Source organism: Zonotrichia leucophrys, chromosome 27 (genome assembly GCF_028769735.1).
Source record: "Zonotrichia leucophrys gambelii isolate GWCS_2022_RI chromosome 27, RI_Zleu_2.0, whole genome shotgun sequence".
In the NCBI taxonomy this organism is placed as follows: Eukaryota; Metazoa; Chordata; class Aves; order Passeriformes; family Passerellidae; genus Zonotrichia; species Zonotrichia leucophrys.
In genome coordinates this window covers 1,645,189-1,658,008 of record NC_088196.1, presented here as the reverse complement: position 1 = coordinate 1,658,008, position 12,820 = coordinate 1,645,189, and the positions used below count along the sequence as shown (strand labels likewise).

Genomic DNA, 12,820 nt, shown 5'->3' with positions numbered 1-12,820 from the left:
CAGAACCTCCCACAACACCCCAGAACCTTCCATGGCACCTCAGAACATCCCATTGCACCCCAGAACCTCCCACGACATCCCAGAACCTTCCTTGGTAGCTCAGAACCTTCCACGCCCCTCCAGAACCTCCCATGGCCCTCCAGAACCTCCCATTGCACCCCAGAACCTTCCATGGCCCTCCATAACCTTCCAATGGCACCCCAGAACCTCCCATGGCCTTCCAGAACCTTCCACAGCACCCCAGAGCCTCCCATGGCACCTCAGAACCTCCTTTGGCCTCCCAGAACTTCCCATGGCCCCCCACAACCTTCCATGGCCCCCCAGAACCTCCCACAGAACCCCAGAGCCTTCCACAGCACCTCAGAACCTCCCATGGCCCCCCAGAACATCCCACCCCCCCCAGGGCACCTTGTTCTGCCAGGTCACACCTGTCCCCATGTCCCCACAGAGCAGGGGGGTTCGCCCCTTATGGACCCCAAATCCTGCCCCTTCCTCACTACCGTAATTAATGAAGTTGGATAATAATTAACAGTGGTTAAAAGTATCCAGTGAATAAAAGAACAGTGGATCCAACTGGGTAATAATTAACAATTGCTCTGCCTGACCCAGCTGTCCCCTCTGCTGCCCGGTGGCCTGGTGGCACTGTCCCAGTGCCACGTTCCACATCCCAGTGCAGTGTCCCAGTCCCTGGTCCCTTCCCTGGCACCTTTGGCCCCATTGTCCCTGTCCCCACTGCACTGTCCTGGTGTCACAGTGTCCCTGTGTGGCCCCAGTGTCCCCACGTGTGCCCCCAGGATCCTGGATGATTGTCACAGAATTCCAGAATGGTTTGGGTTGGAAAGGACCTCAAAGCCACCCAGTGCCACCCCTGCCATGGCAGGGACACCTTCCACTGTCCCAGGTGCCCCAAGCCCCAAGCCTGGCCTTGGGGCTCCACACCTGGGCACAGCCTGGGCACAGCCTGGGCACAGCCTGGGTGCTCCAGGGGGCTGGGCACTGTCCCTAGGCACCATCTCAGCGTCCCCTGTCCCTGGGCACTGTCCCTGTGCACTGTCCTTGTCCTGTCTCTCACTGTCCAACTGTCCCTGTGCACTCATTGTCCCGGCTCAATATCCCTGTGCACTGTCCCACTGTGCCTGTCCTGCTATGCCACTGTCCCTGTTTGGGTGTCCCTGTCCCACTGTCTGGCTTTCCCTGCATCTGTCCTTGTCCCTCTGTCCCCCTGTCCCTGTCCCTGTGTCCCTCTGTCCCTGTCCCTCTGTCTCTATCCCCCTGTCCCTGTCCCCATCCCTGCCCAGTGTCCCTGTCCCCCCGTCCCTGTCCCCATCCGTCCCTGTCCCCATCCCTGCAGTCCCTCCCGTCCCCGCCAGGCGGCGCCTCCCATCCCCGCTCTCCATGCACTGCCCGCTCCGGCCGCCAGGGGGTGCCAGGAGCGCAGCGCCGGGAGGGGCCCGTTCCTGGAGCCGCGCGCTGATTGGGCGCAGAGCGGAGGGGGCCGATGTAAAGCGGGCGCTGATTGGGTAAGGTGGTGGGTAGCCGATGTAAAACAGGCTCTGATTGGCCGCGCGCTGTCCCCGCACAGAGAGGGACCGGGACTGGGACCGGGAGCGGAGCCGGGGCCGGGGCCGGTGCGGGGCCGGTCCCGCCATGGAGGAGCCGGGCTGCGGGGCCGGTCCCGCCATGGACGAGCCGGGCTGTGGGGCGCAGTTCCGCGCCGCCGTGCAGGTGATCCAGGGGCTGCCGCGGAGCGGTGAGTAGCGGTGGGGAGCGGGGCCGGGCGGGCGCGGCGTGGGCGGCCCCGCTGACCGTGCCCCGCAGGTGCGTACCGGCCCTCGTACGAGGAGATGCTGCGCTTCTACAGCTACTACAAACAGGCGACGGCGGGGCGCTGCCAGGGCCCGCGGCCCGGCTTCTGGGACCCCATCGGCCGCTACAAGTGGTAAGGGGGGGGTCCCGGTCCTGCTCCCGGTCCCGGTCCGGTTCTAGTCCGGGTCCGGGTCCAGGTCCGGTCTGGTCCCGGTCCCGCTTTGGTCCCCCTCCGGTCCCAGTCCCGCTCCGGTTCTGGTCCCGCTCCGCTCCCGGTCCCCCTCCCCGTCCCGGTCTTGGTCCTACTCCCGCTCAGGTTCCGGTCCGGTCCCGCTCCCAGTCCCGCTCCCCATGCGGTTCCGATCCGGGTCCGTTCCCCGGTCCCGGTCCCTCTCCTGCTCCAGGTCCGGTCCCGCTCCAGATCCCAGTCCCTGTTCCGGTCTGGGTCCGGTCCTGCTCCTGTCCCGCTCCGGTTCTGGTCCAGTCCCGCTCCCGGTTCTGCTCCCCCTCCGGTTCCGGTCCCGGTCCCGCTCCGGTCCCAGTCCCAGTCCCGCTCCGGTTCTGGTCCAGTCACGGTTCCGGTCCCGTTCCGGTTTCACTCCAGGTCCGGTCCTGATCCCTGTCCCGGTCCCCCTCCGGTTCTGGTCCCGCTCTGGGTCCAGTCCTGCTCCCGGTCTCTGTCCCTGTCCAGTCCCACTCCTGCTTCGGTCCCACTCCCGCTCCGGTCCCGGACCGGTCCGGTTCCGGTTTCTGTCCCTGTCCGGTCCCGGTCCCGCTGACGGCCCGGGCCCCGCAGGGACGCCTGGCACAGCCTGGGCGCGATGTCCAAGGAGGAGGCGATGGCCGCGTACGTGGCGGAGATGAAGAAGGTGGCGCAGAAGGTACCGGGGCGGGCGGCGGGGCCGGGCCGGGCGCTGCCGGTGCCGCCCGGTGCCGCCCGGTGCCCGTGCCCAGCCGCGGCCTCCGCAGGTCATTGACACCGTGCCCATGGACGAGAGCACGCAGGAGATGTTCCGCTACTTCGAGCCGCTCTACGAGGTCATCCACGACATGCCCCGGCCCCCCGAGGCCTTCTTCAGACGAGCGACATGCCCGGGTCCGAGTGCGTGCCGGGAGCCGGGTTGGCTGGCCCATCCCGGTGTGCCCTCCCTGTGCCCTTGCACCCTGCCCCTGGTGCTGCCGTGCCCGGTGCTGCCCTCCCAGTGATGCCCTGTCCCGGTGCTGCCCTCCTGCTGCCACCGGTACCGGCACCGGGTCCCGTTTGGCCCCGAGGGGACACAGTGGGGACACAGAAAATCCCAGAGATCCTGCAGGGGCACTGCTGCTGCTGCCAGGGGCTCTCTGGGCACACCGGTGTCCCCTTGTGTGGCACTGAGGTGTGACACCGGTGTCCCTCTGTGTAACAGAGGTCCCTGTGTGTGACATTGCTGTCCCCTTGTGTGACACAGGTGTCCTTCTATGTGACATTGGTGTCCCCATGTGTGACACCGGTATCTCTGTGTGTGACACTGGTGTCCCTCTGTGTGACATTGCTGTCCCCTTATGTCCTGGTGTCCCTGTGTGTGACACTGGTGTCCCTGTGTGTGACAGAGGTGTCCCTGTGTGTGACACGGGTGTCCCTGTGTGTGACACTGCTGTCCCTCTGTGTGACAAAGGTGTCCCTGTGTGTGAAAAAGGTGTCCCCTTGTGTGGCACTGGTGTCCTGGTATGTGACACTGGTTTGCCTGTGTGTGACATGGGTGTCCCTGTATGTGTGACAGAGGTGTGCCTATGTGTGACACAGGTGTCCTTTTGTGTGACACTGGTGTCCCTGTGTGTGATACAGATGTCTCTCTGTGTGACACTGGTGTCCCTGTGTGTGACAGTGTCCATCTGTGTGACAGAGGTTTCCCTGTGTGTGTGACTCAGGTGTCCCCTTGTGTGACACCAGTGTCCCTCTGTGTCCCAGGTGCTTTGTTCTCCATTTTGCTGCTGAACCGCTTTAAAAGGCAGATTTGGTTTTCCTCTGAAATTCAAAAGCTGTGTCTAAACTGGTCATTATCCACTTGGAGTGTCACTTACAGGTGACATTATCACTTAAATCCAAACCTGGTGGCACAACCAGCCCGAGGTGGCTGGAACTGAGGTGCAAAGCCCTGAGCTCCTCAAGGTGTGGAGTCATTTGTGTTAAAGGCTCCTAAATCACCTTCAGAGCCTGCAATCACAGCTGTGGTGGAGCAGAAAGGGAATTTCAGAGCGTGGAGCGTGGCAGGTGCCTCCAGCAGCTTCTGGTGTCCCTGTGTGTGGCTCTGGTGTCCCTGTGTGTGACAGAGCTCACAGAGCTGGGGCTCTGGGCAGCTTTGGGTTTGTTTATTTATATATAAAGTATATAAAGTTATAAAGCAGCACCTGGAAGCCAAACCATGGATGGATCCAGGTCCCACCAGGTCTCCAGAGCCTTTTGAATGTGGTGGCTGGGGCCAGGTCTGTCCTAGTGCCCTGTGAGGTGACAGGAGCCACACTCTGTGGGTCACAGCACACCCTGAGCAGGATCTGGGGATGGGGAGGAGGATTTTGGGGATTTGAGGAGGATTTGGGCGGAGTGGCACTGCCCCTGTGTGGGGTGCAGCTGCCTTGTCCCCTCAGTGTCCCTGTGATGGTGAGGACAGGCTGGGGACAGAAGGGACAGCAGAGTGAGGGAAGGAGCAGCAGGGCAGCGTTGCCACACACCTGCCCAGGAGCAGAGAGCAAAGTCCTGGGGGCTGCTGGAAACCGGCTGGGATTAACCCCTTGGGTGCCAGGGCCTGCTGGGGAGGGCTGGGGGCTGGTGGGACCTCTCAGGTGGGCTGCTGGGCTCACAGGTCCTTGGGTGCTGCTGGCCCTCATCTTGGGGTGCTGCTGGTCCAGATCTTTGGGGTGCTGGTGGCCCAGGTCCTTGGGGTTCTGCTGACCCAGGTCCTTGGGGTGCTGCTGGCCCGGGTTCTGGGGTGCTGCTGGCTCAGATGTTAGGGTGCTGCTGGCCCAGATCTTGGGGTGCTGCTGGTCCAGATCTTGGGGTGCTGCTGGCCCAGATCTTTAGGTTGCTTTTCTCCCAGATCCTGGGGTGCTTCTCTCCCAGGTCCTCTCAGGGTGCTGCTGCCCAGCTCCTTGGGGTGCTGCTTTCCCAGGTCTTGGGGTGCTGCTGGCCCAGATCTTTGTGGTTCTTCTCTCCCAGGTCTTGGGGTGCTGCTGGCCCAGATTTGTGGGGTGTTTCTCTCCCAGGTCTTGGGGTGCTGCTGGCCACACAAGGCTCCTCCATCCAGCACCTCTTGCCCTGGGCTCTGTTACTGTGGCTGTGCCCTGGGCTGTGGGCACTGCCAGGGGACAGCACTGTCACTGTTACTGTCACTCACCCTCTGCCTGCTGCCCCAGGGGTTTGGGGACAGGGACACCCCACCACCCCTGGGTGAGCCCAAGTGGGTTCCTGGCTCCTCTCCTTCCCTTGCCTGCTGCTGGCACCTCCCTGGCATTTCCACGGCCAGCCCAGCCAGGACAGCAGCTCTGAGGGCACCAGATGACCCAGCTGTGCCTTTCCCTCCGTGCAGAGAGCCAGGGGCAGCAGGATGGCACCAGCCAGGATGGCACAGAGAGCAGCCCAGCTCCAGAGAGGCCCAGGGACAGCCTGCCAGGGCAGCAGCACGTGCCAGGTTGGTGTTCCTGCCTTGGTAGAGCTCTGTGCAGCACAACCAGGGCTGGGGCATGGAGCTGTTGGCACCTCTGCTCCAGCCCTGGGTGCTCTGGGCACTGCCAGAGCCAGCTCTCACTGGGTTTGTGGGGCTGGCTGTGGTGTGCAAAGGGGCCAGGATCTGCTAAACTGCAGGCACAAGGGCAGGCTGGTGCCCCCTGGGCTGGAAAATACCACCCTGGAAGGACCCTGATCCATGGGGGGATGTTCTCCCGTGGCTCAAGCCACGTTTGCAGCTTCCTTGGCACTGGGATTCACAGCACCAAGCCCTGGTGGCACTTCAACTTCAGCCCTGGCTTTTGTCTCAGCCCTGCCTCGCTGTGCCCCCTCGAGGGCCCCTGGCTGTGCCCTGCGGTGGGCAGGGTGCTGCAGGGAGGTTCCTCCTCTCCTCCTGCTGCTGCTGCTGCTGCTCCAGCCTTCCCCAGGAGCAAATATGGTCACAGAGCGAGTGCCAGTGTGCCAGCCTTGGGCTGTGTCCCTGCCTGTGCCACTGCTGCCCTGGGGGCTGTGCCAGTGGGGCATCGTGGGCAGCAGAAAGGGGGAATTCAGTCCTTGGCTTCATGGCATGTGAGCAGAGCTGCAGTGCCTCAGTTTCCCTCTCCAGCCTCACCCTGGGCATGCTCATCCCCTGTTCCAGCTGTGCCCTCCACACAGCTGGGCACCCCTGCCCTGCCCAGGGCTCAGCCCTGTGCTTCCCTTCCAGGACCTGGGCTGGCTCCAGGCCCCGAGGTGACCCAGGTGACGAGTGACTCTGAGGGGGACACGTTCAGTGACACCCTGGAGCAGATGGAGCCTGAGAAGGTAACGGAGGAAGCGCTGGAGGCTTTGCCACCCCTGCCACCACCAGCCTGGGAGCTTCATAAAACCAGCAGGGACACCCTCCTGCTCCTCTCTGTGCTTTGTGTCACTCCTGGAGCCTGTCCCTGTCACTGGGGGATGCTGAGGAGCCTCCCCAGCCTCCTCATTGCTGTGCTGAGGCTCCACCACATGGGTGCCACCACCTGGGTTGTTCCCCTGCCACATTTGGTGCCTTGCTGAGGCCTGTGGGTCTGGTGGAAGGAAGAAGGAAGCCCTCTCCTCTTTTTCCACCTCAAATCAGGACACTCGCTCCCCTCAGATGTCACCTCCCAAACCACAAATGCCACCAAAAATGCCACCCCAAGAGAAGCCCTGCACTGCTGCCCTGGCATTGCCCCCCTGCCCTGGGATGGGAATTGGGGTCTCAGGGCCCTTCTCTCCCCTCTCACAGGCCGGGCAGGTGCGGGGGCTCCCCCCAAAGAGCCCCCAGGCCGGGGCTGAGCCCCCAGAGCCCCTCAGTGCTGGGCAGGGCGAGCGGGGCGAAGGCAGAAGAGCCGAGGGGAGCAGCAGCAGCAGCAGCAGCACAGCCCTGCCAGCCCTGGGCTCCGACACAGGTGGGTGCAGAGCTCGTCCCTGTGCCCCCTCCTGCTGCTGCCACCTCCATGGGCTGGCCTGGGGGGGTGAGGGGCTGAGTTTGGCTCCAGCACCCACAGTTGGGTGCTCAGGGGCTGAGGGAAGCCACAAGTGTCCTGTGTGTGCATCCCCAAGCAGCTCAGCCCCTCCTTTGCCCATTTCCTGCTGTGGTACTGAATTGTCTGAGTTTGGAGGATGCAGGGACCTGTTCCCCGTGCCCAGCTCCTGCCCCTTGTCCTTTGGGTGTGGGTGGTGCCAAGGGTGAGCTGGGGTGAAGCTGTGCCCTGGAGGCCTTGGGGACAGCAGTGCCACTCACCTGGGCACCACCAGGCCTTGAGCTGTGCCACTGCACCCTCTGTGCTGTGCCCAGACACTCTGGGGTGGCAGTGCCACCCTGACCCGTGGGACTGGTGCCATTGCCTCACCTGGCACAGCCCACGTGTCTCACCCTTTCCCCTGTTGCTGTTCCCTTCCGGGCTGCCTGACCTTGGCACTGAACTTGTCCCCAGGGCTGGCAGCGAGTCCCTGCCTGTGTCCTGCTCCCTGCCTGGATTATCCAGGGTTTGCCAGCCTGATTTGGGCCTGAGGACAGCCAGGGAGGAGCTGCCCTGGCCCTGGGTGTCCTACCCCATGGTGGCACCTTCACCAGGTGCCCCACAGCACCCACTGCCACCACCAGGCAGTGTCACAGCGGTGCACAGCCACGGGGACATCCTGTGGGTGGGCAGGTGCCCCGTGGGTGCCACTGCCCACCGGTGGGTGCCAGCGCGGGGCGGGCAGTGCCAGTGTGCCCTGGCAGCCGTGTGCCCGTGGCTGTGCCCGCAGATGCCCGGCTGCCCGGGGAGCTGGAGGCGCAGGTGGCCGGCGCGGTGCGGGCGCTGCAGGAGGAGCTGCGGCGGGTGCGGGAGCGGCTCAGCCGCCTGGAGACGCTCGGGGCTGCCCAGGTACGGCCGGGGACAGTGCTGGGCTCAGCCCCGGGCCCTGCCACACGGTGTGGGGACACCCCGGCGCTTGGTGGTGACAAATCCTGGCGGGGTGAGGCTGGTGCTGCCCTGATCCTGCCCACGGTGGAGGCAGGGCTGTCCCTCGCTGCCACTGCCCCCCTCATTTCATTGCTCTACTTATTCTCAATGCCCCCTCATACCCAGTGTCCCCCTCAGTCCCACTGCCCTTTCATTCCTGTTTCCCCCTCATTCTCACTGCACTCTTTATTCCCACTGCTCCCTCATTCCAAGTGCATCCTCATTCCCAGTGCCCCCCTCATTCCCATTTTCCTCTCATTCCTGCCCCACTCATTCCCACTGCCCCCTTCATTCCCATTGCCCCCTCATTCTCGTTTCCCCCCTTTCATTCCTGTTTCCCCTTCATTCCCATTGCCTGGCTTACTCCCACCGCTCCCCTCATTCCCATTGCCCCCCTCATTCCCACTGCTCCTCCTCATTCCTGCTGCCCCCGTTATTCCCATTGTCCCTCTCATTCCCATTCTCCCCCTAATTCCTGTTTCCTTCTTATTCTCACTGCCCCCCTCATTCCTATTTTCCCCTCATTCCTGTTGCCCCCTCATTCCCACTGCCCCTCTTGATCCCACTGCCTCCCTCATTCCCATTTACCCCCAATTCCCATTGCCCCCCTCATTCCTGCCCCTCTCATTCCCACTGTCCCTTTCATTCCCATTGCTCCCCCCATTCCCATTTCCTCCCTCATTCCTACTGCCCCCCTCATTTCCACTGCTCCCTCATTCCCATTTGACCCCCTCATTCCTGTTTCCCCTCATTCCCATTGCCCCCCTCATTCTTGTTTCCCCCCTCATTCCCATTGCCCCTCATTCCCTCTGCCCCCAGGCTCCCGGCCCAGCTGCCCCCTCTGATCCCTGCACAGCCTCTCCAGCCGTTCCCTCCCTCTCCCAGGGGCTGGCAGGGAGTGCCCACCCCAGCTGCACCCCAAACCCTCTCCTGTCTTGCAGGGGCAGACAGACCCTGGCCTGGCACTCGCTCCACAGGTGAGTTGGGGACAGTGGAAATGCTGTGGGTGGCCCTGCTGTCCCCCTGCCCACCTGAGCCCACGGGGGTGTGGGGACACAGCTGGGGAGCCGGTGACATCCGTGGGGACACTGCCAGGGATGCACACAGGAGGGGGGATGTCACCGGGACACCGAGCAGTGCTGAGGGTGTGTTCGCTGCCATCGGTGCCACCTCTGTCCCCGTTCCCCCGGCCAGGCCGTGTCGCGGTGGCGCCTGCCCGTGTCCCCCCGCACGCTGCTCTTCCTGGCCACCTGGCCCTTCGTCACCCAGTGGCTGCTGCGCCACTGGCAGGGCAGGAAGAGGTGACCCCCGAGCACCGCCACCGCCAGCCGACCTCGCCATCCCGCTTCGCACGGAGCCACGCGGGAACCGCCTCAGCAGCCACCGGGACACCGGCACCGACACTGAGGGCCAGCACCGGCCCCCGCGCCGCCGCCGCCACGCACAGCCGGAGCAGGAGCAGCCCCGGGCCCGGCCCGGCCTCACCGGGAACAGCACCGAGCCTGCCTCGATTAAAGTCGCATTTTCGGTTCAGCCCCGCTGCCTGTGCACTGCTACCAGGGGAGGGGAGCGCGGCCAAACGCTCCGGCCTGGCCACTGTCCCTGCCTGGTCACCCCCTGTCCCCCCGGCGGGCTCTGTCCCAGGCCCCAGGCTGTCCCCTGACCGGGTGCCATGCCCACCCTGAGGGTGCCACCGGCCCTGATCGGGAAGCCCCAGGGAGCCCCGGGACCTCCGTGAGGGGGTGCCCGGTGCGGGGCTGGGCAGGGCGGGTTCCACCCGCGGGTTCCTCCCCCCGTGAGGCCGCGGCTGCCCCGAGGCCCTCCTGGGCTGCTCCCCCTCAGACACGGAGCCCCCACATGGCTCCCCCCGCCGTGTGTCCCTCAGAGGGGCCCCCAAACCCCGCCAGCCCCCCCCGAACGTGGGGCCCGAGGGGGACATGGCCACCATGGCTGGGGGTGGCAGGGCCGGGAACGGGATCGGTACCGGGACCGGCACAAGGCCCGAGGGCTCCCCATCCCCCTCCTTGGCCGTGCCCCTCCCCCCGCACCCCCCGGGCCTCGGGAGCGCGGCTCCCCTGCCAAAAGGGACGCGGCGCCTTTAAGAGGGGACTTCTTTCCGCTTCGGTTTGTTTACATCTCCCTCCGCCAACTGCAGCACGGCCGCACACCACACAGCACCGGGATCCTTCCGCTCGCCCCCTTCCCTCCCGGGCCCGGGCACCCCCGGAGGCCCTCCCGGCCCCCCCTACAGCCCAGCCTGGCTCGGTACGGCCCGGTACAACCCCCCCGGTCCCGGGGCCGCAGCACGGCCGGCGGAACCTCCGCCGCGCGGGGACTCTTTTCGGACCGTGCCACAGCCCCGCCGTGGGGGTGGCGCGCGCGCTGCCCTCGGCGCGGGCCTGAAGGTCGCGGGGCGCGCGCGGCCCCGCGCACGGGAACTCCCCCGCCTCGTGGTACGGCCCGGTCCCGCCTTCTCCCCCTCGCGATTGGTGGCGCCGCGGAAGAGTGACGGCCATCTCGGCCAATGGTGTCCAGTCTCTGCAACGGCCAGGGGCGTGTCCTGGATGGCCGGCCCGCCCCCCGCGCCCGCTGATTGGCCGAGAGGCGGCACCGCCCGCGCGCTCGGGGCCGTGGCGGCGGCACGGGGCGCGCGGCGGGGGCGGGTCCCGACGCGCGGCGGGGCGGGGCGCGCAGGGCGCCTGCGCCGGGCGGGGCGGGGCGCGCGCGGCTATAAAGGGAACGGCCGCGGCCGAGGAGCGGCAGTCGGGAGCGGGCGGCGGCGGGCGCGGGTTGGGCTGTGGGGTGGGATTGCGGCGGGAGCGGCGGCGGCGGCGCGTGCAGTGCGCGCGGGGAGGCGGGCCCGGCGGCGTTAAACCTCCCCCGGGCCATGTCCCGGGCGGCCTGAGCGGGGCCAGCCCCCATGCGGCGCCGGTAGCGCCCGTCAGCGAGCGTAGCCGAGCGCAGCGCTATGGCCGACGCGGCGCCCGCTGAACCGGGGCCGGAGCCCCAGTGCGAAGCGGAGCCTCACTCCGAGCCCGAGGCGCGGCCGGAGCCGCAGTCCGAGCCCGAGCCGCAGCCCGAGCGCGGAGAGGCGCCGACGGAGGACGGCGATGCCGGGCGGCTGCCGCCCCCCGGGGCGGAGGCGGCGGCGGCGGGCGGCGCCGAGGGGCGGCCGCCGGCGGGCGGAGCGGGGCGTCCCGGCCTGGGCCCGCGGTACCGGGCCGTGGGACGCACCGAGGAGTGGCCGGTGAAGAAGAAGCACCGTCGGCGGCCGTCGAAGAAGAAGCGGCGCTGGAAGCCGTACTCGAAGCTGAGCTGGGAGGAGAAGCAGCAGTTCGACGAGCGGCAGAGCCTCCGCGCCTCCCGGCTGCGAGCGGAGATGTTCGCCAAGGGGCAGCCGGTGGCTCCCTACAACACCACGCAGTTCCTCATGGAGGACCATGACCAGGAGGAGCCCGACCTGAAAACCGGGCTGTACCCGCGGCGAGCGGCCGCCAAGTCGGACGACACGAGCGAGGAGGATTTCCTGGACGACGCGGCCGACGAGGACGGGGGCAGCGACGGGATGGGGGGGGACGGCAGCGAGTTTCTGCAGAGGGACTTCTCGGAGACCTACGAGCGGTACCATGTGGAGAGTCTGCAGAACATGAGCAAGCAGGAGCTGGTGAAGGAGTACCTGGAGCTGGAGAAGTGCCTGTCGCGCATGGAGGAGGAGAACAACCGGCTGAGGATGGAGAGCAAAAAAGCCGGCGGGGAAGCGGCGGACCCGGCGCGGGTGCAAGCGCTGGAGCGGGAGGTGGACAGGCTGCGAGCCGAGAACCTGCGGCTGCTGCGGGAGCAGGAGCTGCTGCCCCGGCAGGAAAAGGGCCCCTGCAAGCCGGGGGAGTGACACTGGGCCAGGGGGGCGCGGGGGGGTTTTTACAGTGCTGGGTGGAACATTCGGTCCTTGTACAGAGTCGCCGCGGACCCTTTTTACGGGCTAAACTGCAGCTGGGTGGGCCGAGGGCTCCCCCTTTTTTAGGTGGCTGTGATGGGGTGAGGGGGGGGTTGATGTATTGGTGATATCTGGTTTAGGGGTTTTTTTTTTGTTTTTTTTTTTTTTGTGTCTAAACCAAAAAAAGAGAAGAAAAATTCCCCAGGAAAGCTATAAATTGGCCAAAACTGACTATAAAAAAAATACAGAGGTCTAATAAATTTAATTACTTGTAACTGTAATAGTTTTGGTGTGATTTCTCGAAAATAATCAGGATGGCATTCCACCAGGGAATACATCCTGGATTATTTTCACGGTGTTATAACTGTTTGATTAAACTTAGTTGTAATTCCCCGCTTAACCCTTTTTGTTATTATTTTCCCCTATTTATTTTCAATTTTAATTTTGCTTAATGAGCTGAAATAGTTAAAAGTACCTGGAAGGGGGGGTGAAATGGTGTGTGATGGACACAGAGTAGGAGTAGCCTCAAGTCTCTCTGTTTGCCTAAGGCTCACTTAAACTTGACTCTGTTTCCCAGCAGCTGTGCAGGAATCCAGGTCATTAACTGAAATCTGGGCAAAAACTGCCCCAAAATAAATTAAAAAAAAAAAATTACTTCAAGCTACAAGTGATAGGAAAAACCTTAAAGTTTTGGAGCAGCCCAAGGAAAAGTTTTGGTAGTCAGCACTTGGCCTCTGAAATGGCTGACGAGGGAAAGGCGATGGCTCAACCTCCCTCCTGCTGCACCTGAGAGAGAGGGGGAGGAGGAGGAGGGAGAAGCTCTGAGCCTGGAGCTTTTCTGGGGGGGTGAACAGGTCCCTGAAGGGGTGAAGCAGGGGAGGAGGGGCTGGGAGGTGATGAAAGCTGGACCTGGTGAGGCAGGAG

General features: G+C 64.6%; 2 protein-coding genes across 2 annotated transcripts; both read left to right on the top strand.

The window, feature by feature from the left end:
- The first annotated feature begins 1,597 nt into the window (after positions 1–1,597).
- Positions 1,598–9,495, top strand: ACBD4 (acyl-CoA binding domain containing 4). The gene is made up of 10 exons (XM_064733869.1): positions 1,598–1,750; positions 1,819–1,939; positions 2,603–2,687; positions 2,776–2,902; positions 5,370–5,471; positions 6,213–6,310; positions 6,759–6,942; positions 7,721–7,884; positions 8,904–8,939; positions 9,157–9,495. The coding sequence occupies exons 1-10, from the start codon at positions 1,648–1,650 to the stop codon at positions 9,265–9,267; spliced, it is 1,131 nt and encodes a 376-aa protein (XP_064589939.1). The 5' UTR covers positions 1,598–1,647; the 3' UTR covers positions 9,268–9,495.
- A 1,237-nt stretch (positions 9,496–10,732) lies between these two features.
- Positions 10,733–12,296, top strand: HEXIM1 (HEXIM P-TEFb complex subunit 1). Its single transcript, XM_064733914.1, has one exon. The coding sequence runs from the start codon at positions 10,931–10,933 to the stop codon at positions 11,849–11,851; it is 921 nt and encodes a 306-aa protein (XP_064589984.1). The 5' UTR covers positions 10,733–10,930; the 3' UTR covers positions 11,852–12,296.
- The last annotated feature ends 524 nt before the right edge of the window (positions 12,297–12,820 follow it).

Excerpts from the sequence above, each read along its gene's own strand:
- HEXIM1 (XM_064733914.1), top strand. The coding sequence starts at position 10,931 with ATGGCCGACGCGGCGCCCGCTGAACCGGGGCCGGAGCCCCAGTGCGAA.
- ACBD4 (XM_064733869.1), top strand. The coding sequence starts at position 1,648 with ATGGAGGAGCCGGGCTGCGGGGCCGGTCCCGCCATGGACGAGCCGGGC. Across the intron at positions 5,472-6,212 it reads AGGGCAGCAGCACGTGCCAG|GACCTGGGCTGGCTCCAGGC; the intron begins GTTGGTGTTCCT and ends CTTCCCTTCCAG. Across the intron at positions 6,311-6,758 it reads AGCAGATGGAGCCTGAGAAG|GCCGGGCAGGTGCGGGGGCT; the intron begins GTAACGGAGGAA and ends CCCCTCTCACAG.